This window comes from Mercenaria mercenaria, chromosome 15, assembly GCF_021730395.1.
Source record: "Mercenaria mercenaria strain notata chromosome 15, MADL_Memer_1, whole genome shotgun sequence".
Classification (NCBI taxonomy): Eukaryota; Metazoa; Mollusca; class Bivalvia; order Venerida; family Veneridae; genus Mercenaria; species Mercenaria mercenaria.
The window spans coordinates 43,949,688-43,977,662 of record NC_069375.1 but is presented as its reverse complement, the minus strand read 5'-3'; the positions used below and the strand labels follow the sequence as shown (position 1 = coordinate 43,977,662).

At 36.6% G+C, this 27,975-nt stretch overlaps 2 protein-coding genes across 7 annotated transcripts; one reads left to right on the top strand and one right to left on the bottom strand.

Annotated features, from left to right (window-relative positions):
• On the top strand, positions 1 to 22,931 carry LOC123552854 (stomatin-like). Of its 6 annotated transcripts, none has more exons than XM_053525126.1 (10): positions 1 to 185; positions 1,536 to 1,589; positions 1,927 to 1,997; positions 7,759 to 7,874; positions 9,213 to 9,285; positions 9,514 to 9,596; positions 15,168 to 15,371; positions 16,881 to 16,936; positions 18,583 to 18,661; positions 19,173 to 22,930. In XM_053525126.1, the coding sequence occupies exons 3-10, from the start codon at positions 1,940 to 1,942 to the stop codon at positions 19,458 to 19,460; spliced, it is 957 nt and encodes a 318-aa protein (XP_053381101.1). In that variant the 5' UTR covers positions 1 to 185; positions 1,536 to 1,589; positions 1,927 to 1,939; the 3' UTR covers positions 19,461 to 22,930. The 6 variants fall into 6 exon arrangements, with proteins under 6 accessions (XP_053381101.1, XP_053381102.1, XP_053381105.1 ...); XM_053525127.1 differs by having other exon boundaries at positions 1 to 261; XM_053525130.1 differs by lacking the exon at positions 7,759 to 7,874 and having other exon boundaries at positions 19,173 to 22,931.
• Positions 22,932 to 23,885: 954 nt separating this feature from the next.
• Positions 23,886 to 24,395, bottom strand: LOC128548769 (uncharacterized). The gene has a single exon (XM_053524215.1). The coding sequence runs from the start codon at positions 24,393 to 24,395 to the stop codon at positions 23,886 to 23,888; it is 510 nt and encodes a 169-aa protein (XP_053380190.1).
• Between the last annotated feature and the right edge of the window lie 3,580 nt (positions 24,396 to 27,975).

Sequence of the window (27,975 nt, the reverse complement as noted above, 5' to 3'; positions counted from 1 at the left end):
GTGTATACATGTGAACATGACATTGAAGATAAAAATAATCTGTCGCATGATAATGAAACTTGAAATAAAAGTATAATTTTTCGGATATCAACAACCAGATAACAACTACTTTTCATTTGAACAAGTTACATGTCGTCAGTGCTTTTGCTGATATTACAGCATCTATTAATGATTTAAACAAACAGGTAAGATTTGCATCTTTGTCCGTAGGGGTAGATGAAGAGAGGACGGGGAACCGAAAGTTACACTTGTTCTCAAAAGGTGACAATTGTTATGCAATGAACAATAATCATCATGAAGTGTGAGTGTAAATTTTGCATATAAACTGGTGTTGCAGTCGATATATCTATATATATTTTTGCTTTATTCACAATTTCTTTATTATTTATCGCGGCCACAGGGGCCAGTATCAAACACGTATAGGTCATTTTCTCCCTGAAACAAATCAAGGACTATATGCAGTCACAGTCTTTGAATTAAGCTTTTCTGTACAGGACACGTATGGCCTCAATAAGTTTCCGCACAGCAATACGATATATTGTAAGTCTTGTTATTGTATTTAAGGTAGTTCAATGTTGAAGATATTTTACGCATTTATATTTTTATAAGTAAACTACTTTAAGTGTTCAGGAAGTTAAAATCATATGGTGAACCGAAACATGTTAACTGGATTGCAAATTGCTTTCATTACAATGAAAGTTTTCCTCATAGTTTAATTTTTTTCTGTCCATGAATGTCTTTTATTTTCAGTTTACGCTCGCCTGTTCAGCCACAAGTCTAGGGTGGAATATAATGTTGTTTTTTTTATCTAATTTTATATCATATTTAATTTTATATTGCTATTTTTTCAGTGCGTTCAGTAATTGTTTCATTACATATTTTGAAGTGGTTAAAGTGGAACTATGTGCATTCTTCAAGTAAAAATCTAGCTGAAATAGATGTGTGTGTAAAAAGGGTGGAGGAAATTGTGGCTTTTAACCCAGCATACAAAACTCTTAGTATTACCAGTACGAAACAATAAGCCTTAGTTTCTAACTATGACTTTTCTTTTTTTAACTGGGGCAGTCTTTTTGAGAAAAGTCAAACTGCACGCAGGAGTTGCTTCCCTTCAACTTTAAAAATCTCTACCTATAGGTAAGGGAAATCACTGCGTAGGAAATTGAAGAAAAGTATTCTATTATTTAATTAGTCCGATTTCTTTATTTCTAAAGCATCAACTTCAAATACTTAGGTGGCATTATCGTTAATTTAACAAATTTAAAGAACCGAAAATTGCTTCTATAAAACCTTCACGAAAAACACAGTATGTGCATTTAAGATGCGCATACTGCCATAAGGCGCATAATTCTACAAAGGATCAGGAATTATTATTTGGCTATGCTATTGCAATAATACAACCGCAATGCCTTATAATTATTTTTGTTGTTTTTATTTCATTCTTTGGCAGTTTGAGAATTTTCTCTGTCATTTATATACCGGTATGTTTCGTGTTGTTTCAGAGGGTGTGCAGTAATAACTTTTAAATTATATTACAGTTAAGACGATATAAATACAGACAATGTCGGCCAGGAAGGGCCACAACCCTTTACGTACGTATAGACAGTGTATTTACCCTACCAGTATATGTTTACTGCACGTGAGATGCATGCTTTGTGCATGTGGAATCTATGGGCAAATGACTGCATCGAGCAGAATTAACTTCTTAAGTCTTCTTTCTATTCTGATGTTTAGCCCATTTTCAAATTTTAAAGCTTGAATAACGTCATCTTAAATCCAACGAAAACGATTTAAATTTGCATTTAAAGTCTAATGCACGATTGCAGTATTTTGCTTTAACCACAGGGGCATGCATCTTTCTGCTTCTGGCGTATGTATTCTCTCCTCCCCCAATCTTCGCTCACACCAGCTTTTCTTTCTTTAAATCAGGTAGATTTGACAAATGGCGGAAGGGAAACTGGAAATGTACCGGCCTAACATTCCAAGTCGGCAACGGCTACGTAAGTAGTAAAATGCACTGAAAACCGCTGCAGGGACTTTAAGACAATAGACCTATGCATTTTTCTAAGGCTGCGATTAAGAATGTTATGCTGGTATATCTGTCTGCTGAATTTGGTAATAGTAATTGTCTGTTAAGCCGAACAAGGTTTGACAGACTATTTCATATTTCTCATATTACTGTTGTTCTGTAGTGTTGTTTTCGGTATCAAACGCAAGTCATTGGTCACTAGCTTGAGGTGGCACACTATGTCCTTCACGAAACGTAACGTAGACCCCCAACCTTGATACACAGGATGTATATATTGAAAATTTTGTTTGCTTTCATTAATTTCAGCTTCTGTTTTTGTTTGGTTCAAATTTCAACTGTCTGTAGAACCCCGCATTAAGACCAGTCCAGCATTAAGTTCAGCTCATTATTATGGCCTATTTCTTTAGAACGGAATTATTTTGGTAACTTACATCCTGGATTTTGCTAATAAGACCACCTGTTTCAGTCCAAAATGACCTGAAAATTTCCACTATAATAGCACTACAAGTACTTTTATACTTTTTCACACTCATTTGTCTGCCAAACCTGGGGAAAAGGAGAGAAATAAAATCTCGTGTATTGTAATTTACTAAAATCATTCTTTGTTAAATTAACTTGTTTTTCCTTTATCACTTGGAATATTGCAAAGAACAAAGCAAACATTAAAATGTTTAAACATTATAAACAGTGAGCTTTTTTTGTATAAGAATATAATTATTTACTAATAGATCACAACTAAATTGAATTTTATTTTATTCTGTTTTTTTTTATTTTATCTAAGTGTAACTATTTTAGACTTAAAGAATATTCTACTAAAAGACGTATTAGACAGAAGTACAAATAACACGCACTTCTACTAATTTTTGAATAACTTGTCTAGTTTATTTCTTTCACAGAAACTTGGGTTAGGGAAAAGGTCTTGAAATATTTTTACCAGTAAGTTCAATATCATTTATAAGCTCGACTTTTCGGAGAAAAAAGTAGAGCTACTGTATTAACTATCAAAGTCTACACCAGGAGAAACAATCCCATAACTCTGATTTGAGTTTTGACAGAATTATGCCCCTTTTTAACTCAGAATTTTTGATTAAAGTTTTTGTTAAAGTCAAATATCACTGTTACTATCAAAGCTATTGACTTGAAACTTAAAATGATTATTAACTATCGAAGTCTACATCAGGAGAAACAATCCCCACAACTCTGATTTGAATTTTGACAGAATTATGCCCCTTTTTAACTTAGAATTTTTGGCTAAAGGTTTTGTTAAAGTCAAATATCACTGTTACTATCAAAACTATTTACTTGAAACTTAAAATAGTTATTTACTTATCAAAGTCTATGCCAAGAGAAACAATCTCCATAATTCTGATTTGAATTTTGACAGAATTATCCCATTTTTTAACTTTTTTTAGTTAAAGCTTTTGATAAAGTCATCTATAATTATATGTTACTTTCAAAGCTTTTGACTTGAAACTTATTTATTATCAAAGTCTACTCCAGGAGAAACCAACCCCATTACCCTGGTTTGAATTTTGACAGAGTTATGCCCCTTTTTAACTTTGATTAATTTTTTATTGGCAAAGATCTAATTGAGTCAAGCACTGAGAAAAGTCGAGCGCGCTGTCTTACGGACAGCTCTTGGTTTTCTTAGTTCTCTAGCAAAACAATTCGAATTTATTTTGTTTATATCTAGACTCTAAATTGTCAGAAGCTTTCACATAACATTTTAAGGGTTTTAGATGTTATCATTTGCAAAGGAAAACCTGATAATAAGACCATCCCGCTCTTAAGACCGCTTATTAACAGAACCGTAAGTGGTCTTATTAACCAGGTTTTAATGTTGTTCGTTATATTTAGCGAGCAGTCGTCACACTCATAAGAACTTATTAGCTCACCTTAGCAATGCTCAGGTGAGCTTTTGTGATGTCCGGCGTCTGTCTGTCTGTCTGTCAACATTTAGCTTGTGTATGCGATAGAGGCTGTATTTTTCAATTTATCCTCATGAAATTTAGTCAGAATGATTGTCTTGATGAAATCTAGGTCGATTTTAAAGAGGGTTTTCTGGGGTCAAAAAGTAGGTCACTAGGTCAAATCAAAGAAAAACCTTGTGTATGCGATAGAGGCTGTATTTTTCAGTTGATCTTCATGAATTTTGGTCAGAATGATTGCATTGATAAAATCTAGGTCAGATTTGAATATGGGACATCTGGGGTCAAAAACTAGGACACTAGGTCAAATTAAAGAAAAACCTTGTGTATGCGATAGAGGCTGTATTTTTCAATTGATTTTCATAAAATGTGGTCAGAATAATTGCCTTGATGATATCTAGGTCAAGTTTGAATATGGGTTATCTGTGATCAAAAAGTAGGTCACTAGGTCAAATCAAAGAAAAACCTTGTGTATGCAATAGAGGCTGTATTTTTCAATTGATCGTCAGAATAATTGTCTTGATGAAATCTAGGTGGAGTTTGAATATCGGTAAAAAAACTAGGTCACTCGGTCAAATCAAAGGAAAACTTTATATATGCGAAAGAGGCTGAATTTTTCAATTGATCTTCATGCAATTTGTACAGAATGATTGCCTTGATAAAACCTAGGTGGTGTTTGAATATGGGTCATCTGGGGTCCAAAAATAGGACTAGGTCAAATTAAAAAAACCTTGTGTATGTGAAAGAGGCTGTATTTTTCAGTTGATCTTCATGAAATTTGTTCAGAATGATTGCCTTAATTAAATCTACGTCGATTTCGAAAATGGTTCATCTGGGGTCAAAGAGTAGGTCACTAGGTCAAATAAAAAAAACTTTGTGCATGCGATTGAAGATGTATTTTTCAACTGATCTGCATAAAATTTGGTCAGAATAATTGCCTTGATGAAATCAAAGTTGAGTTTGAATAGACCTTTTTACTCCGTGCTAATTCCTTAGCAACGGGAAACAATTTTCGCGCATGCGCACTCTACGTAGGGCAAAAAAGACATGGCTGAACAATATAAATTACGTTAGAGGTATACTATATTTCAATCTATTGGATCAATAATGAATTTGTTTTATAGTAAATATTCACTGAAAGACAACGAAAATATATGTAGATCTTTGCAAACCTACAGCTGATATAGTTTAACTAAACCGCTTATCTTTGATGATTTTGGATTAATAAACATTTTTTCAGCAATGTTAATTTTGTTCTCGACAAATTCAGGTTAAGAAAAGTGAAAAAAAAGGTACTTTCCATGAATTAATAAGGTTTTTGTTCTATTTCCTAACATGCTCACACATAACTTACAACCTGTCGCAATAAGCATACATGATACTTAAAATATAATTAAATGTCGCAGTTGAAATTAACAAAGTTCAGCCTTTGATTTTTTTATCCAGTCATACTGATCAATTCATTTCGAATTCAAAGAAAAAAATAAAATAAATAAATAAAAATCATAAATATTATAACAATCATTATAAAACTGTTATTTTTTTTATTTCTATTGATTCTTCGAATTTGAAGGTTTTTATATGACACTATCGAATTGGTTCGGACGCGGTCAGGTTTAATAGAGAGGGTGCGTGTAGCGGGGAGGGGTTTTCTACATTTACATTCTTTATCTGTTCTATTTTTTTATTCAAGTGTATCATAATTGTTCTATTAAATTACACATAATGACTTCTGCACAAGATACATTTTCAATATGAAAATGACCTAGCATGTAAACATACGAAATAAAATAATTAGAGATTTATATTACGTATTTTCCTTCAGTGTGTAGTTATAGTCCTGGATTTGATTCATATCTGCCGAATTTAGATTTTTTCTTTGTAACTACACTTTTATAGTTTTAAATGAAAATGTCCATTAAAGTTCCAAAAATATATTATTATAGAACTTAAAATACTAGGTACCTCGTAAAATGTTTATTTTTGATTAATAAAACGGCTCCGCCACGTGATATATTAATCCGAGTGCGTTCTTATAGTATGGCATTGATGACAGAATGCATTAAAGTACATCAAATCAAAGCCATCTTATATGCTTCAGTAAATTTTATGATCCGCTCTAATTAGGGGACACCCCCGAATGGATCTTTGTTACCACGATGTCCTATGTTTTATCATGTCATTTGCATAATAGTTACGTAACGATTTCCGGTAAATTACTTAAAACAGCAACTTCAGTGACATGGAGCCGCGACCCCAAAGTATGTAGATATCGTTCAAGTCGGAGAAAAATATATACAACAACTATTTGAAGTTGTGGAATATACAGATATAATGAAACAACATGACATTTTTAAATGTAAGGAACACGCTTTATATTAGTATGATGTGTGGAAATGGACTGGAAATGCTTGTTCTTTTCTGACGAAAATATAAATAAAGCAGGCTTTTCAGGTAAGATATGATTAAAAACATACATGTCTTTAATCAAACCATACTGTATGATAAATGACTTGACTGAAATCAACCTTATAGTGGCAAAACAATTCGTAATAAAAAGGTGATTTTAAGTAGGTTTTCTTATTGTCGAGAGTCTTTTAGCCACACGTAAAGAGCGCATGCGCGTTAAAATAAAAACATTCGTGAAATTCGCATAGTTACCGTAGCTTGGGTAAAAAGGTCTATATGGGTCATCTGGAATTAATAAATAGGTCACTAGGTCAAATCAAAGAAAAAGGCTTGAGTATGCAGTAGAGGCTTCATGAAATTTGGTTAGAATGATACCCTTGATAAATTCTAGGTCGAGTTTGAATATTGTTTATCTGTGATCCAAAAGTAGGTCACTAGGTCAAATCAAAGAAAAACCTTGGGTATGCGATAGAGGCTGTATTTTTCAATTGATCTTCATGAATTCTAGTCAGAATAATTGCATTGATAAAATCTAGGTCAAATTTGAATATGGGTCATCGGGGGTCAAAAACTAGGTCACTAGGTCAAATCAAAGGAAAAAATTGTGTATGCGATAGAGGCTGTATTTTTCAATTGATCTTCATGAATTTTGGTCAGAATAATTGTTTAGTGAAATCTAGGTAAAGTTGGATTATGTGTCATCTGGGGTCAAAAACTAGGTCACTGGGTCAAATCAAAGTAAAACCTTGTGTATGCGATAGAGGCTGTATTTTTCAATTGATCTTCATGAAATCTAGGTCAAGTTTGAATATCGGTAAAAAAAAAGGTCACTCGGTCAAACTTTGTATATGCGATAGAGGCAGAATTTTTCAGTTGATCTTCATGCAATTTGTTCAGAATGATTGTCTTGATAAAACCTAGGTGGAGTTTGAATATGGGTTATCTGGGGTCCAAAAATAGGTCACTAGGTCAAATCAAAGAAAAACCTTATGTATGCGATAGAGGCTGTATTTTTCAATTGACCTTCATAAAATTTGGTCAGAATGATTGCCTTGATGAAATCTAGGTCAATTTTGAATATGGGTCATCTTGAGTAAAAAAAGTAGGTCACTAGGTCATATCAAAGAAAATACTTTTTGAAACTCAAGAGACCACATTTTTGGTCCAATCCTAATGAAAATTGGCCAGAATATTTGTTCCATGAAATCACTAGGTGAAACATGTTTACGCTGTTATGTTGTGTTTCTCAGGTGAGCGACATAGGGCTATCTTGGCCCTCTTGTTCGTTTAAAGATGTTGAAATAATCAGTACCGCCGTTTGATGACTTCTGCTTTCTAGAAATAAAAAATATGTCCGTAATCCCACTGTCAGAATTTCTTTGCTCATGTTTTCAGATGAAACTGACAGCATAGCAGAAGGTGACATTGGTTGCTGTGGCTACGTACTTATCGGCTTGTCTTATCTTTTAGTGATCGTAACCTTTCCGTTTTCTCTCCTTTGGTGTTTGAAGGTAGGATCTTATTTCCGCTCGGGTGTCTGTTCGGTAGATCTATATACTGTAACCGTTTTGCCTGGTATAGACGTTACACTCGAAATATTGCCTGTTTATAAAAGAACTAGGTTATACTTGGAAATATAAGCTTATATCCATATATAATACATCGCCCATTAAACAAAAGTTCAAAGAGCACTGTTTAGAAGTCAGAACATTTTATAAGAATATAGAAGCCCTCTTAAAGGCCTAGATTTTGGCAGTGGGCCAAGGGATTTCTGTCTTCACCAGCACAGTTGGGGGCTAATGACGATCACAGTATGGTTCCAATAAACTAGGGTCGTTGTTTATTGGAGAGTCAGTCTACCTTACAAGTGTATCTATTAGTGAGAAGGGGAAACAATGTAATTTATTTTAAATTAATGAATAGTTGTTAACTTTTAAAGTTATACTATTTTTTTTGTGGCATTTCTATGTAAAGAACAATATTTGTTGATCAAACACAATAATAAAGTAATCAGAAACTTATTTTCATAAAAATGAAATAATGAGAAACTTACTTAAAGAAATATGCAAGTTTTTATTTTTTCGAATTCTATCTTGAGAATTGTGATATTTCAAAAAAATGTAACTTTCACACATAAAAAGCTTGCAGAATACTGTAAATAACATTTGTCTAAAATTGAAAACAGAATGTGAATTTTAAAGTTACAAAGCAAAGCACGAAAAAAGCCCCATTTGGCAACAAACTGAAAACGAAAATTTAGTATAGATGGAACGCAATAATTCTATATTCAAATAATGTTGATTACATGAATACAAGAAAATCAATTTCCAATTCGAAAAATATTGATTGTCAGCACAAAGAACTGATGAAGTTTTCACTTTTATTCTTGTGTTTTATTATCATTATTATTTTCAATATTATTACTGTATCTTTTCTCATCCTATATGTAATATAATAATGATAATAATAATAATAATAATAATTATGATTATTATTATAAGATTAAAGTAATAGTGACTATCATCTATATAATATCAAAATAATAATCATTATTATTATCATTCCACATTCACTGAAGAAAACTTAATTTCTTTCAACTCCAATGCACACACCTTCGTGGTCTAGTTGGGGTCCCTGTTGTGCTAATTGCCCTCTAATCAGTAACTATTACATAATCGCTGATAAGCTGCAGATAAGATGGGAGCTGTATATTGGATTGGGGAGTGGGGGGGGGGGGGGCACTTATATAGTAGTGAATCTAGGCCTTTAAAATGTCACAGTGGTGGCACTCTCAACAGGTGGATTTAATTTTCAATCTGATGTCATTACATTTTCACACTTCATTACAGGTCGTACAAGAGTATGAACGGGCAGTTATATTTCGACTTGGTAGAATCAAATCATCCAGGGCACAGGGTCCAGGTATGGTCAAAGATCAGCAGTAAGGCAATTCGGTTTTAAATCTCTTTTGTAGAGAATGTTCCTTTAATAAACACCTACATTCACTACTCTCGTTGAGTGTTTTCTATGATTTCTGAGTTTGTATCAAGTTATTATAAATGTATAATGTAGATAAACTAACCCCATACAAAAAGATAAAAGCTTAAGTAGTTGCTTCTGTATACAAAGCAAGATGCCTATATATTTTAGGTCTGTTTTTCCTCCTACCATGTGCCGACAACTTTGCAAAAGTGGATCTTCGTACATTCAGCTTTAACTTTCCGCATCAGGAGGTATGTACTTGCGTAGTCGAAACTCCGAAATAAAATTACAGGCCTTATGATCCAAAATCGCCATAATTTATTGACGGGCTTAATTAAAGTTGTATGAGACCAGACTCAGTTCTCATACTGGTGCTGATTTCGTACTCAGTTCAAGGGCTTAACGCAATGCTAAATATATGTGAAAACTACTCAAAACGTTGGCGTTATAGCTACAATGCAGACAAATGTGTTGTGGTTGTCTTTAATGAACGTGGTAATAATACTGATCAAAATAGACCGTTTACTCTTGGAAACAGTGTCGTTCGTGAAACATCGCGTTATGTACATCTTGGTGTGAAAACTGATCCGTTTCTGACAACTAAGGAATTGGTTGATAATGCTTGTACTAAGCTGAGGGGAACATTTTTAAGTATTATCAATAGCGGAATCAGTCCGCAAGGTTTGAAACCAATTTCTTCCAGAACTATATATAATGCTACTGTTATTCCGAAAGCATTGTATGGCTGTGAACTTTGGTCTTCGCTTACTGCTAATGTTATCGTACGTCTTGAACGTTCACACCGATTCTGTCCCAAACAAATGCAATCTTTCCCGAAGGGAACATCAACTGATTTTACGTTGTGTGCCTTGAGCATGACTTCCATAGAAACGATCATAGAACACAAAAAGGTACAGTTTCTCGGTCAGTTGTGTAGACTGTCGAATTCGTACTTAGCAAAACACTTTTTTAACAATAGGCTTTTTCATTACATTTACTACGATAATCAAACCCAAGGATTTATTCCGGACATATGCCGGATTCTACACAAATACGGACTAAACGGTGTGCTTGAGACTTACAGTACTGAAGGAATTTTTCCACCAAAGATTACTTGAGGGAGAATGTTGTGCGAGTATGTTCTCGCCAAACAGAAAATAGGCTCGTTCAATAACGTTACAGGTCAGTCACATATATTGAAACCTTCATTGCCTGAGGTGGATAGTCCATGTTCTTTGTGGACTATGTCGAAGAATAACCCACGATTACTATCCGTTTGTAAAAGGTTAATGTTTGTATCATCACGTTACATTTCTAAAAAATATATGTGTAAATGCCCCAAATGTAACTGTGTCAATGATGATATTGTGCTACATTTGATATGCTACTGTTGTAAAAATTGCAGTATTCGTGAAAATATGTGGGACAGTATAATTGTAAAACTTGGGTACAGTGCATACAGAACGTTTATTGAGTTATCCCCAACAGATCTGTGCGAGTATTTGCTAAGTTTGGCTGTTGAAACTGATGGAAATAGCTTGAGATACTTCAGCCTTATTATTTCATTGTGCAAAATGTTTTAAAGGTGTGGACAGAGAGAATGTTTGCTATTGGTCATTTAAATTGTTGTTATGTTCACATGTGTCTTTTAATACTTATGATATACCCGTAGCATCGCTATAATAAACGTTTTCTAGCAAATGCACATCCTTGGTGGTCTAGTACTTTCGGTTTCATTGACTAGGCTGTCGATATTTTGGTGTGAAAGTTTTGCTATGTTTCTGTGCTGGTATGGCTTTAACATTTACATGTGTATATATAGAATACTGGATTTATGCCTTTCGATACTTTCGAGATATATGTTATCTAAATATAAGTCCAACTATATGTGTGTTTTTGTTAGAGCTAAGTAATTACATTTAATGTTGTGCTAGTTTGTAACTGCATCTGTAAGTGTTGTATTAATTACTGACATTTTGTATTATTGTACATATACTTGTATATAAAAGTGTGGCAATTGGTCTGCTGATGCGTCAAGTGTGGTGTGCTGTGTGTTGTGTGCTTGTCACCTTCCGCTTTCAGCCTCCACCGCTGGCTAGCCCCCTGGTGAAAAAGGAGCCGAGTGCGTAAGTCTTCCCTGCCAGTACACAGCCTCTCTGCAGACAAGCCCTTTTGCAGTGCCTCCGAGTTGGCGCCACACGGTAACTGAGCACCTTGCGGCCTCAGGCAGAACTGCAGGGGACTCGGAGGAGGTCTGCCCCAAGACATGTGACATGCCAGGCCCACCGGTGTGTGGACACGCCTGATGCCTATGAACAGACCCCCAGCTATAGGACAAATAGCTCCTGTGTTCCCAGGATAGGGTTTTAACTCGGAACTAAGGGTGAGGTAACCCCGAAAGAAACCTAGAGAGTTGAAGACAGAGGTGCTGGGCCATTGGCACTCTCTTAACGAACCACAGCACCATGCAATATCGCTATGTCTACACAGCTTTCCGGTATTCACCAACGTGGTGCTGAATCTATGAGGTCCCTCCAGGGGAATTCAGTGCCGGGCTCTGAGCCTCGAGTCCACCTACAGCTACTGGGGGTCCCTCCTTCAATCCACAACATGCAAAGAGAAGAAGGAGGAACATACCAAGGAAAAGAACCAATCCGCATCAACCTTTCAGGCTGATGCATTGGAATGCTGAGGGTGTCTTCAACAAGAAAGCTGAACTTGAGCATATCCTCCATGAGAAAGACATCAATGTCTGTTGCATTCAGGAAACTCACCTACAGCCAGAGAAATCCTTCGAAGTCAGAGGATACCAGTGTTTCCGCTGTGACAGAATTGGCAGACGAAAAGGAGGCATCATGACATTGGTCAGGAACAACATCAGCGCTGCCCAGACCAACACGCATATGGATGACTCCGAGTTCCAAGTTCTGAGCCTCAGAAAGAACGATTTCAGATTGAAACTTGTGAACATATACTCTCCAAGTGACAAAGCTCTGTCCCTTGACAAAGTTACAACTGATGAAACCAGGTTCATCATTGTAGGAGACTTTAACAGTCACTCACATAGCTGGGGATATGACCAGCTGGATAAACGTGGAGAGGAAGTGGAGACCTGGCAAGATGATAACAAGCTAAACCTCATCAATAAGCCAGATGATCCCCCAACTTTTTACTCCAGAAGCTGGCGAACAACATCAACCCCTGATCTTGCTTTATGTACTGATGACATACATGGACATGTCAAGCGGGAAGTCAGTGAACAACTAGGAGGTAGTCCAACTCACTATGGACCGTATTGCCTCTACTTCATCTAACATCCCCAGATGGAACTACAAGAAGGCCAGATGGACCTTTTACCAAAGTCTGAGTGATGAGCTCTGTCAAGCTGATGAGGACTGGAGTAGGAGGTCACATGCTGAGGTGGATTAAGTCATACCTCCACAACAGGAGAGCAAGAGTCAGTTTAGAACATGCCAGCAGTAGGAAGTTCCTGTTGTGTCATGGTGTCCCACAAGGCGGAGTCTTATCCCCTATACTCTTCCTGCTTTTCATCAATGATCTGGTGTCTGAACTACCGAAAGGAGTTAAGGCTGCTCTCTACGCTGACGATCAGGTGTAAGGAAGAACATGCCACTACAGCCACATACAGGATGCAAGAAGCCATCAACAAGCTTTCAGCTTGGGCTGAAGATTGGTGTGTATCGATCAATACAGAGAAATCGTCCACCACACTATTCTCCCTGTCGTCAAAGCAGAGGGCGGGTAAAATCAAGATGGGAAATACTTCGCTGATTGAAGCAGACGAGGCAAAATACCTTGGAGTGACCTTTGACAAACGGCTAACCTGGAAGCCCCACATTAGTCAAGCAGAAGGGAAGGCCCGTAAAAAGCTTGCCATGATGCGCAAACTTGCTGGAACAACGTGGAGAGCAAATGAGCAAATACTCAAGACAGTATATCAGGGAACAGTGAGACTCCATTTAGAGTATAGTTCAACTGCCTGTACCACTACTGCCAAAACTAACCAACAGGCTTTAGACAAGGTTCAGAACCAAGCATTGCGGATCATGACAGGTGCTACAAAGTCTACACCAATCTCCTTCATGGAGAAGCTAACAGGCACACAGCCGCTACAAGACAGAAGACATGCAAAGGTTCTGCTTCAAGCAGAGAAGTTCAGGTCTTTTCAAGACCATCCCATGAAAGCCAAGCTAGATGGCTATAAAAAGAATCGGCTCAAACGTAGCAGCTTCGTACATGAGGCAAAGAAACTCAACCGAGAGTTCAAAACTGAGCTGAGCATTCCAACGACTCCCTTAGGCAGTGAAGACATCATAAACCCACTAGAGAATGATCTGTCCTCAGTGACTGTGAGACTTGCTGTTCCTCGTCTTGACCGCGGGAAGCAAGAGGATGAAGGCATTCGGAAGAGCCTCACACTTGCTATGATCAATGAAGACTATCCTCCGGAATTATGGACTCATGTCTATACAGACGGATCAGCCACATGCGCCGTCAAAGATGGAGGAGCAGGAGTTTTCATTCAATACCCATCTGGCAAGAGAGAAACACTACATGCAGCCACAGGAAAACACTGCAGCAACTATAAGGCAGAGACTGAAGCACTCATGAAGGCCGTCTCAATGGTTGAAGACTCGGCAGAAGAAAGCTCCTCAGTCGTCTTTTTCACAGATGCACTGTCTGTCATGGAAGCTCTGATCAACAATAAAGCTCCGCAGCTAGCCAGGAGAATGCAGAGTCTGAGTAAAACCTGCAAAGTAGCACTTCAGTGGATTCCATCCCATTGTGGACTTGCAGCCAATGAAGAGGCAGACAAACTGGCTAAGCTAGGAGCTCAGTCAGAACAACCAACAGTACCTGTGAGTTACAAGGAGAAAGTCACCATCATCAAGGCACTAACGAGACCAAGGATGGAGGAAGATGCTTTTCATCTCCTTGATCGGTCTGAACAAGTGATGATGGTCAGGCTCCGCTCAGGGCACAACAAGCTCAATGCTCACATGTACAAGAAATACAGACTGACATCATCGCCAACTTGTCCATGTGGTGAAGAAGATCAGACTGCGGAGCATATACTTCAGAGATGTAAAAGGCACGACCAGGATCGAGCTGCGACTTGGCCAATAGATACCTCAATCCACCAGAAACTGTATGGAGGCATTGAGGATCTTAGGCAAGCCACAAGTTTCATCGAGGCTACTGGTCTGAAAGTGTAGATGCGAACGACAAGAAGAAGAAGACTTGTATATAATTATGTTGTACTCTCCATTATTGGGGGAATAAAAGATATCTATCTATTGTAATGGTTAAAACACGAGGCTGTTTAGCAATGCCATATATTTGAGATATTTTTGGAAATGTCGTATATATTGTAAGCACTTCATACAATATATACCTAAAACTGTAAGAACTATTTAAATGATCGGTTCGTATCCGGGCGATAGTTTTGGCTGATTAGCTATTTAATAAGTGAATACTATTGATCGGCAAGTCATTTAACAAGTTTTTATTACATCACACCAAGAGTAAATGTTCTTATTCTTTTTCATTGATCAAGATTTGAATTTGACTGCAAAATTTAGTGTTGAACAATAGACCAGTGAATAGTACAAACCATGGTCTTGCAGTTGATATTGAAGTTTCATTTTCTGTGATAGTAGTACTTGCAAAGACCTAACTGAACGTTTTTGTTTTGAGTATATAGTTTAAGAGTTTCCTGCTATTTTTTTTTCTTTTTGCTTAGTTGCGTTCTATGCTTCCGAAGGGCCTTTTTTATGATGAATTGGTCGGGTATTTTTCAGGTAATAACAAAAGATTACGTACCATGTGTGGTGGATGTTGTCATATATACACGTGTTTTCAATGCTACAAAATCAGTCGTCAATATCCTGAATGCACGTGCCTCCACGCACCTGCTAGGGGCGACAACTCTTAAAGCAATTGTGCGTACAGTATGCCTGTCAGAGTTTTTGTCAGACCGTGAGAGAATAGACTATACCATGAAGGTATTTACGTTGATAATTCGGAGTTACATTATTTGATAAATTTGTGAGTTACAATTACGTTGTAAATTCGGAAGTTAAATTACGTGATAAATTTTGAATTACATTCTTGATAATCGTGAAGTTACATTCGTTGATAAATTTGTGAGAGTTACAATTTACGTTGATAAATTCGTGAGAATTACATTCCATAGGTTACATTCTACCAATTCAATTCCTTATTTATTTCATATTAATAATAAAACACTCAGACCTCATTTTCAGCGCTTTAGATCATTTCAATGATATAAAAACCATACATGGTCATTTAGTATAACATGTCTTCTTATCAAAAATAGAAAAATATTGACATGTTATGTTGTATATAAGAAAAATAATCTGTTCTGAGAAACATCACCCTCTAAAAATGCCCCCATGAAAACAGCCGTTTAGCAGTTACGCGTAGGTAGACATTTTTCGTAAAGAATAAAACTTATTCCAAGAAATTTCCAATGAAAATGGTCTAGATCTATTTTCAATACTATAAGCAATAAACATAAGCCAAAAATTTAACTGTCACCTGCTCATGTCACTCATTATACCAGATTTCATCCATAGCATGGAACTACATTTTGGACTACTTCACATGTAACACTGAGTAGTCACTTCCGGTTTGATGTAATCCATCCTTAAACGTGAGAGTTACAATTTACGTTGATAAATTCGTGAGAGTTACAGTTTACGTTGATAAATTCTTGAGAGTTACAATTTACGTTGATAAATTCGTGAGAATTACATTCCACATAGAAGTAACAGATTTTTTATATGTTGAAACAACTGACTGCATTTTCCAATCATAGACAAGGCTGTCCGGTTGTAATTGATAATTGAATCTGTCTATATGAACACCTCTCTTAAGCAGCCACCTGCCTTTAGCAGCCAGATTATGTTGTTCTTGTGACTGGCTGCTTAACTGTATTTAATTGTCATGTGTGTTTCTGCATAAACTATAATATATTTCGCAAAAGATCAGGTTATACGTGCTCAGAATCCGTCGATCAAATAGTGGCAGGGGCCTAGGTAGCCGAGGGGTTTAGGTCGCTGACTTCAAATTCCTTGCCCTTCAACAATGAGGGTTCGAAACCCGCTTGAGGCGTAAAATTCTTCATTTGAGTAAGCTATCCAGCAGGCTCACGGAAGGTCGTTGGTTCTATCCGTAATGAAATAATAATAATACGTCTCCGTTCACCATCAAAAGCAGGAAAGTAGCCATGGGACCTGTGACGACGTGACGTTAAATTCATAAAAAATCGAATTCTGCGTCTTTATGATTAATATTTTTTTCTTTACAAATGGTAACCAAAACGAAGAATTAAAAAGTTTATGTAGAAATAATCAGTTGCAAACATAAAGAAAATACAGCTTTCTTTGTGTTTTGAAAGTAAATGTGAATGCTGTTTGAAGAACTAAGTATGTCTGACATGGTGATCTTATGAACAAACTGTATGTTTTACGATTTATCTTTTTTTCTAGAGTACTTTAGACCGAGTCACTGACAACTGGGGAGTAAAAGTGGAAAGAGTAGAAATGTAAGCGACTATTCACAAATACTTTTCTAGAGTTCTGACAAAATATATAAATATAACATATAACATAACATATAGTTTATTTGACATAAAATTGTACATTCAATTCATAGTCGATAATCAATTCCAGTACAGAGTATGAAGCGTGAGAATTTTTCCCAGAGAAATATTGTACACCTTAACAAGTACAAAGTGTGAAGAATGTGACATTATTCTAATAGCCGTTAATAAAACATTATTAGAAGTATCAATATTTGAGACACATTTGCTTCGCATAAAAAACTACTAGTAAATGTAATGACAATGTAGAAAAAGAAACGTACATTGTATAGAAATTGTTTTGAAAAATGAATTAATGAATGAATATCACTATTTGAGACACATTTACCTCAGATACAGCGCTACTTAGAAATAAATATGGTGGCAATGTTGAAAAAAAGTACATTGTATGAAAGTTGTTTTGAACAATGAGTAAATGAATGAATAGGCAATACATATACTTACTCAAAAATGGCAGTTGCATAGAATATATAAAATGGATTCGCAATGAAACTGTAAAATCACAATCTTTCTTTAAATGCATAGTACAAATATTTTGCTAGACTGATCAGTACTTTATTATTTGTAGCGGACACGAGGGTTTCAAATTTCTGTAGTGTAAGCCACCTACAAAAATACGGCTTGAAAAATTTTCGACGCAACTGATAGTATTTTGGACATACTAATAAAAAAATGGTATTCGTCCTCTATCAAATTCATAGAACAGTTTCGGCACTTTCTTTCTTCTCTTTGGACATTTTCATGCCTACCTTTTTCTATTTCCAAATTATGTGTTTACTTAGCGCTATTCTATATTTGTAGTATTTAAATATTTTTCTTGTTCAAATTCATGTTTAGATAAGCTATATGATGACAACCTGCTCGAATTATTTATGTTTGAGTACCAGCTTTGTTTGTATATGTCAAGTATTCTTTGTTTTATAACTTGTAAGTTAACACACATATTATCTTGGTTTAACCATATATTTGTCATTCCTATTTCGTTTAATACGGATTTGACCATATACGCCCAATTTTTACCGTTGTATGAAAGGTTATTGTTTGCATCTTCCTTTAACATGGTGTAGATTTTCTTTAAAGTACAATTTTCATCTGATTTTAATATTTTCATCCAATATTTAATCATTATTATTTCTCGGTGTATTTTCATCAGATATCTACCTAAGTCTCCATAAAAACCGTCTAAGTTGGTGGATTTTCTAACACAGAGTATTTTCCTTAGAAATTTACAGTGGACTTTCTCATTACACTTTCCTTCACCATATCCATGAAATTTCCGCGCCATAGTTAAGTATCGAACAAACCAAGCTATCAAATAATTTACATTGATCATGTACTTGTAATTCTACTTGATTAAATACTGTAAATAAGTTATGCAATACAAATAAAGAATGCTTAGCCAGATGATTTTGTGTTCGAATATATATAGTAATCACATATAAAGTGCATCAATTGGACTTCCACCTTTTAACATTAACATTTTCATAAAGCAAATTTATATACATAAATATAGATAGCGGTTGTTAAATTTAGATTACTTTCATGTTTTTCTTTCATGTAAATAAATCGTTGAAGATTTTGAATTACAGCAAAGATATACGACTGCCAGTCCAGATGCAGAGAGCTATGGCTGTAGAAGCTAAATCCGCACGTGAAGCCCGTGCAAAGGTATTGAAATTAACATGATGATCCTCAATTACCTAACAGCTGGTCACGTGTTCCTAACTCATTTCACCTTGAAATACAAGCTTAGAGAAAAAAATAAGTGCAAAAATACTGTTGTTGTTTTTTTCACAACTTTGCAATGAAAAAGTTGCATTAAATTATAGATTACAAAATTAGAATGAAATACAGTAAAGCATCGGTATTGAAGACATCACGAGTTTGGAACCATCAATATTTTGCAGGGAGGCTCCATAAAAATCTAAAAAGGACTTCGAGCATGATACATTTTATTTTCATTTCGGGTTTATTTACCGAGTCTTTAGTCAATCTTTATCAACTTCTACTAGGAGAAATTGAAAACAATAATCTCACATGGTTCTATTGATTATATCTGACCAAGATTTTTACAGACTAAGTCAATTTAAAAAAAGGGCGAACTATTTTATATAGTGTTTCTTCTAAGCATGAAATGAATTTTTACCGATATTTAAAAAAAATGTGTATACTATTACAGATTACGACTGTTCAAGGAAAGCTGATGGCGTCCCGCTTGCTGAAGAAAGCAGCAGGCGTTCTTGCCGAGACGCCTGCGTCCTTACAGTTACGTTACCTGCAGACGTTACAAAGCATCTCCGAGGAACAAAATCATACCGTCATATTCCCAATGCCTGCAAATCTGTTTTCGGCAGGTGTGAGACAAATGCTGGGCCGGTTATCGGGTTCACTAGCAGGTGCACAGTCTAACCAAAGCGGCCAGCCACTGATCGATTTACAGCAGACGCCAGATAACACACAGTTTTAAGCAATGCGTCAAAAAACATTGAAAAACATTGAAAGCAGACTTTGTAAGAATGTGACTTGAAAAAAATCATGCAACATAAAAATAATAAGAATTTTCTGTTAAGTAGTAATATGTAAGGACTTATATCATACATGCTTGTGTGTGAGACACAGGATGTATGGTAATTGATAACTGTGGATGAGGGTGATATTGCACTTGAATAGTTAGAAGGTGTCGTTTTCTGTCTGCACAACGTCATGCCGTAGCATATATATAAGCAAGTGCAGGTTTTCAAAATACGTTTCAAAAATAAATGTAAACTGCAGAAAATGTTGATATTGAAGTAGGATATTTTTTCGGCGACGCCGTCTAAATTCGTTTTCGTTACCTATGCCACGTGACTACAGTTTGCAAATCAAACTACTTGATAACGCATTATAGATAATTTATCAAAATGCAAGATTTATGCAACACTCTGGTTGATTGGACGAGAGTGTCAATTTCTTTCACTCTGTTGATTGTGCTACGCTGAGTGAAATGTAGACAAAGCGTTTATCCTAAACGACGCTGTTCACAGTTTTAAAGCTAACTTTGGCTCAGTATATTTAGCAAGAATATTGATATATCTCAAAATGATAAGTAAGTTTAATAAATATGATAAAAACCTGTTCAAATACCAACATATATCAAATTAAAGAAAGAGTCTTTTATGTAGAGAAGTGCTTTTTAAAAGATTTTCCTTGTTACAATTGTTACAATTGTCGTCTGTATATGAAAAGGTTTCTTGCTTTTGTGACTTATTCAGATTGCATATTAAAATGAGTACTTGTTTGCTTTGATATAATATGTTATAAATTATTTAACTGATTTATTATATATGAATATTTTTCTTTAGTATGGTATGCAAATATTGAACTCAGTTGAAATCTGTTTTATTATATATATGCTATATAATGACTGCATCTCATTACACTGAAATGAAGGTACGCTGCATACAGTTTATCTATGTGATATGACTACGGTCGAACTTTGTTTATGAAACAGAAATATTGAAATAATTACAATTGTATGTTTTGCTTGACCTTCACTTTTTTTATAGGTGTGACGTCATTGTCCAAAGATTCATGAATAGCGAATATGCAATTTTTAAAGCGGGATCAGTTTTCCTATTTTAGAAATAAATAAAGATAATAAATAAAAAAAAAATTTTTTTCTCTTGTATTCTAATCAAACTTGATTTGTAGCATCTTTATTACGCCCGCAACCAACTTTGTTCAGCTGGGACATTTGACCCCTTTTAGGGGCTGCTAGAGCTAAAACTAGAAATGCCTTTATACAGCGTCTCATGAACAGCTTGGTGGATCTTTGTCATACTTGGTCTGGAGCATCATTATAAGGTCCTCTTCCAAATTTTATTTAGGAACTTGGGCCCTTTTAGGGACAACTATAGCTAAAAGTAGATATGCCTTTCTTCGCATTAACCACTAAAATGTAATGGATTTTTATCAAACTCGATGTGTAACAATATCGTAAGGTCTCCTGCTATTTTGTTACAAATGGGGATAGGGACCAATTTAGCTAAAAATATAAACACCTTTAATGACCTCTTCTCATGAACCGCTTCATGAATCTTCATCAAACTACTGCTGGAATTATTCGTCTAAGGATAAACGAAACAAAATTGCAACCCTACGAAACCTTTGCGAAAAATTAAAAGAGAACCATTTAAATTGTTAAAGTTCGGTGTTTAGTTTTGCAATTTGAAAAATGTTAGATGAAAGATGAATGTTAGATGAAAAATTCATAAACTTCTTTCCTTATTACAATTCGCCGACCATCATTTTTAAAGATATTTCTTGTTTTCTTGTCAGTTGCAATTTCTACATTATGCATGTGTCTGGTGTATTTTGCATTTTAGCTAATGGATGTGTTGATTTACATATTTCAGCGGTAAGATATCTTTATTTCATATATGTTAATGAAGTACACAAATAAAATGTATTTCAGCTGTCAGATTGTTATAATCTACACGTTTTAGCACTTGTGTCACGCCATCGCTTCCGGTTTATCAAACGTGCAGAACTACCTTAATGTACGGTAAGGCTTATGACGTAGCTAGTGTGTTGTTATAACGCTTTAATGCAACGCGTAGCGATTGTAATCGTTATGGGTTCAGTTACGTATGCATAGTGTTATGTATAAAGAAATAAGCAGCTAAATTGTTTGTATCTATGATAGATTATTTGTCTGTAGAATTATACCTACATATCACAAGTTATATTTATATGCTCCATGTAGTATTGTAAGTTCAAATTATCATATGTGTAGTTTACCCTGTTAACACTGCAATACTGTACACTAGTAGTATATACTTTGTATTTCAATGCAGACTTACTACATCCTTTTGCCCGTATCTGCAGGCTACGATTATTAATCATCTTAAAGGATATTATACGTGCGTGTTAATACTGTAATGTAATTCTTATTTTTTTGCATTTCATTAAACTCAGTACGTGCCGTTTCAAATTGATTAATGACAATGTATGCTGCATTAATAGTACTGACAGTAATGCCAGTTTAGAGCCAGTGCTAATGTTAGATTACAGTACAGTTATTTAGTTCATCCTCTTTATTTAAGATATCAACGAACATACTTTGTTTCTCTATGCTATAATCAATAACATTTATATGTATTTTTTATGTTTTGTGTGCGAGTGTAACTATCTGTATGCTTGAGTATATATGTGTGTGTGTGTGTGTACGCGCGCGCGTGCGTGCGTACGTGTTATTTGAATGTGTCACGTTGTATTTGTATTTGTTAATACATCTGTTTGTAACAAGATACTTCATGTATACGTTTCAAGAAATAAACTTTGAATCTTGTGTCTTATACTGTCAAATATGTTTATCAACATGTTTCACTGTCAGATATGTTAATCAAATGTTTGATGTATTTATTGACATGTCTCAGCGATCAGATATGTTAATTGACGTGTTTCAGCTGTCAGATGTGTTTATTGACGTGTTTCAGCGGTCACATGTGTTAATTGATATTCTTTAGCGGTCAGGTGTGTTAGTTGACGTGTTTCAGAGGTCAGATGTGTTTATTGACATGTTTCAGCGGTCAGATGTGTTAATTGACGTGTTTTAGCTGTCAGATGTGTTAATTGACGTGTTTCAGCGGTCAGATATGTTTATTGACATGTTTCAGCGGTCAGATGTGTTTATTGACATGTTTTAGCTGCCAGTTGTGTTAATTGACATGTTTCAGCTGTCAGATGTGTTAATTGACATGTTTCAGCTTTCAGATGTGTTCACGTTCTCGTGCAATAATGTATTATTGCAGGAATCGTCAACAGCGATGCTCTGTATTGTATCCATTCCTAATGTACTCAGCAAGAAGTTAATGTGCCTTGAATGTCTTAAAATGATTTTGTAACCGTTATTTATGAATGTCGTTTAAATGTCGGTCTTCCGTTTCTAACTTATGTTCAAACTGAAACTGTTTTATTTGATTAAACGCCTATTTTTCTCGTAAAACATATTCAATGGTGTTTTACAAATACATAAAAAATACGACAAAAATAAGACATTTTAAATGACATATAACATAAATGAGCATAAATGTCATTGTGAATAAACTATTTAGTAAGCATTAAACAAAAGATCAGGCATCAGATAAGATTAATAGAATATTAGAGTATTAAGATACAATAAGATAGCTGTTTGTTATTAAGTAAGAATAAATGGGTTATTGCGACATGTCCAGAAGTTATTGCAAACAACTGTATATTTGTATTTGTTATAAAATAGTTAATATTCGAATGTATTTACACAATAAAATCATCCAGTTCACGTTACTTCAATCTCTTAAAAATCACAGTCACAGTCTCTAAAAGCGTGCAAAGCAATTTCCAAAGTAATGAGTTTTCAACTTCTTTTTGAAAAACATCTATTGTGTCTGAGTTCCTTGTTTCAAGAGGCAATTCATTCCAGAGTTTAGGTCCAACAAGACCAAAACATTGATGGTAAAAATACATTTAAAAAAAAAAAAAAAAACACGTTAGATATAGTGGAATAAAGCAATAACGACCGCTGTTCCAGGTTCGATACCTTTTTAATAATGACGTTACATACAAACATTGCAAGGATGTGACGTTGACGTTTACGTTACGTTAAAGCGCGCCAATTCCCGACATACTCAGGACCACGAAATGATACTTTACACATTATAGAAAATTACTTAATCAAAATAAATCGCGTGTATAAGAATTAATACTTAAAATTCATGAATATTGCTATCACATATGAAAGTTCATTAGTTTATAGTTCACACATCATCAGTGATGTCGTCTGTAGTGGGCACACTTCCTACTTCTAGTGGGTATAGCTTCACGATTGATCGTGACGTCACACCTGTAGTAGCTCTAAGTTTGACTGCTCGTGTTAAGTGAGTAGCTCGTCTCGTCGTATTCTCGGAGAGTTGTCATGGATTAGTATAAAGTCACCCACTTTTATCGTTTGGGCGTTACATTCTGTCTTCTGGTGGTGGTCACGAAAAGCCGTCAGGTACTCGGACATCCATCTGCGCCGAAAGTGGTCTATTAGCGTCTGCTGCATCCGGGCTCGCTTGGTAAGTGATGTGTGATCTGACGTTACATCACAGTTAGTGGCATAAATGTCGTTGGAATATGGTAATGATGTCGTCTGGCGGCCATACAACAGGTGTGCTGGGGTCAGTGGTCTAGGATCATCTGGACTGGATGGAACGTGCGTCAGCGGTCGATTGTTAATCATGCACTCTGCCTCTGTAGTGTTGGTTTGAAGGGTTTCCAGGGTAACGTACGCTCGTCCAATAATCTTCTTAAGGGTCACCTTCGTCAGGCCAATAAGTCTTTCCCAGAATCCTCCGTACCAGGGAGCTCTCTTAGGTATAAATCGCCATTCTGTACTCATTTAACTCTGTGATGTTCTAACAGATGCAGACTGGAACAGTTTTCTGAGACTGGTAGCAGCAGACTGATATGTCGTAGCGTTGTCTGATACCACGACTTTAGGAAGGGACTTTCTGCTGACAAACCTTCTAAACGCTTGCATAAATGTGGATTCTGATAGGTCGGTGACAGCTTGTATGGCTCGTGCAGCTGCGCACGTGAAGAGACATATGTATGCCTTTGATGTGGTTCCTGTATTATTCTTAGTTTGGATGGCTCCGGTAAAATCAACACCTGTGACTGTGAATGGAGGTGCATTTTCAATTCGTATTTTTGGCAACGTGGTGGATCAGAGGCACTGTATGGTCTCCCGATGACTCGTCTGCATGTCACGCACTAACGGGTTATTGCGTTCACACACTGTCTAATGGCCGGTATCCAATACTTCTGACGAATGTTGGTTACTGTAGCGTTCGTTCCGGCATGCAGGTATTTCTCATGCGCGTGCTATATAATTAGGCGGGTAAGTTGGTGTTTCTTAGGCAATAAGTAAGAAAACTTCGTTGATTCAGCAACAGGGGCATTCTGGATTCTCCCGCCACATCGAAGTAGGCCATTACCGTCTTGAAACAACTGTAGCTGATTCACAAGCGTTGGACGAGGTATGCGGGATGTAGGGGACTTCAGGTAGGTTACTTCATCTGGATAAACGGTTTCCTGGCAATCTCGCAATAACATTTGCTCAGCATCTTGTAGTTCCTGTGTAGGCAGAACTCCTAAAATTCTATGTTGCGTAGTTCGACAATTGTATACGAATCGTCGTACGTAGGCTGTAACACGAAGGAGCTTGCTGTATTTGCTGAATCTGGTTATTTCAATCAACTGGAGTATGCTAATGTCTTGGCTAGATGTCGTCTGCTGGTTGGCGGGTATGTCAGAATTATTAACTAATGTTGTCTGCTCTTCACTGGTCGTCTGCATTAATGCCTGTGTAGAATCCCAAGTAGGCCACGTACTAGTGTCATATAACCAGGAGGGACCGGTACTCCACAGTCTGCTACCCAGGAACTTATCTGCAGTGATGCCTCGGGTAAGCAGATCCGCTGGGTAACTATCTGTTGGGCAATATCTCCATGACGACCCTGGGCTTACTGAGTTAGATATCTCGGATACTCGGTTGGTAATAAATCTCTTGGTAGGTTTCGATGACTTCAACCAGTTAGGGACGATCTGGCTGTCGGATCAATATGTAATGTCTGTGACCATGAGCGACTTCTGTAGATGGGAACCTAGTCTTGCACCAATCAAGGCAGCCATCAATTCTAGTTGTGGTAGTGTGAGTTTCTTGAGGGGTGCCACTCAATTCTTCGCCATGACAAGTCGTGCGTCGGTGCTATTGCAGATGTACGCTGCGGCTCCATATGATGCCATACTGGCGTCTACAAACATTTGTTACTGGCGTCTACAAACATTTGTAACTGCCCTGAGGTCTTGTCAACTCCGGAACTAGCGGTAGACAGCAGTGATCTGGGGAAGGTCATGGTCTGTGCGGAATTCAAATCGAGGCTAAAGGTATGTCATATGTGCTGTATATCTTCTGGTAACGGGACATCCCAGTCATAACTCTCCTTCCATAGATCTTGTAGTAGAATCTTGGTTTTGACGGTTACAGGGCTAAGCAGGCCTAGTGGATCATACATTCTGGATGTATACTTCAAGACTGCTCTGTTTGTCACTTTTTTCAAGTTGGGGAATAACTCTTGAAGGAAATGTCAGCATGTCACTTGTGGGATTCCAACGTAAGCCTAGGACCTTGGTAAACTCATCACTATCGAGTACTTGCGGTATGACGTAAATTGTCGCTGTTAGAGGTCCGGGAACGTAGGTTCATGCCGGCGTTGGACATCAGTGTTCGGGATTCCCAGAAGTAGTTCAAGAGGTCTAATTCATTTGTAAAGCTGGATACTTTGAGGCTCGGGTTCAAACGTAGATACTTGAGGAGAGTCGCAGTCAGCATGAATGGCGAACATGTAACACCGAATACACAACTTTAAAGCGATAGGTAATCAAGGGACTGCAAGGAACGTTAGTGTTCTGTAGCCTAGGAATCTCGTAACATCTTTGTCACTCTCATGCAGGCCCACGCGAAGAAAAGCCTTTTCAATGTCTGTGGTAACTGCGTATCTTTTGTACCGGAATCGGGTTAAAAGGGAAGTCAAATCGTTCAGGATGGGCGAGGTTGATTCTAGGCAATCATTCAGGGACGGCTCATCACGGGATTTTCGGCAGCTTCAATCATACACAGTTCTGATGGGGGTGGTGGAGGAATACTTTTTCACTGGGTGATTGGGTATGTAGTGCACTCTTGTTGTCTGGGAATCTTCGTCAACTTTCTCTATAAAGCCTCTTCTTTCCTGTTCTGCGATAATCTCGCCATATTTCTGCAGTATCTCTGGCTCTGCACTTAGTCGCCTGGTAGTGTTTTACGGTTCTGCGTTTGGTAATCTGGTAGTTTGTGGGAAGTGGAGGATGGCCTTGTTTCCATGGTAACTAGGCAGTGTATCTTCCATTACTATACTGAATGGCATTCTGCTGATAATTCTCAAGGTAGTCATCGGTACTATAAGCGATCCACATGCTTTCTAGCTTCCAGAATTTCTCTAGGCTGTGGATTTCATCTGCAAAGGAAGTGATAACGTTCAGTGCATGCTGGGTAGAATCTCTGGAGGTCGAATCAGGTAAGCGTCCGGATAATAGGTAGCCAATCTTGGACTTTACTGCCGTGGGACCATCTCCACGTCGTACCTCATCTTCAACAATATCCCAGTAGAAATCAGCGCCGATGAGTAGAAATATGTTTAAACAACTGTCACTGCTCACTGGATGGGCTACCTTAAGACCACGTAGATATGGTAAATTAACCGTGGAGGTTAGAGACCGCCAATTGTTTTCCCATAGACTTACATTGTAACATTATGGTGTGTACGGCCTTCCATACATCGAAACATGTATATCTAATCACAAGTTTTTCAAGAACTATCTTAGTCCTACCAAAATATTGGACGAAAAACATATGAATAGTGATACTTTATCTAAGTAATTTTCGTGTGAATGAATTGACCCCCTGTTTACACCATTGACATGGCGGGAGAAATTCGTTCGATATAACTTTTTTTCAATACACATAAAATGTAGCAAATTTTGTCAAAATGTATAATAAAATACTGTAAATGCAGTGAAAAAATGTCAATTTTGAAAAAAAAAAAATCACTTCCTGGGTTTGTTTACATGACAGACCAATCAGAACGCACAGACGTTACCTTATTCCCAGGTATACACTTACCTCATTCCCATTAAGTTCCCTGTACTTTTTTGAATTGGTGGTCTCTGACCTATAATCTTTCAGGTGATTAGTAATGGGATTTGCTATGGTCGGGACAATTATAGTTTTGATAGGGATCTGTTATCAGGTAGACCGTAGTGGTATCAAGGTGCTGAACTCCGTCACTCCTCCCTCCAAATGCCGACAAACAGATTGTCTCGGTTGTCTCCCTTTGCAGTTGTAATTCTTGCGCTAACGACTGTGTTATGTACGATCGTTG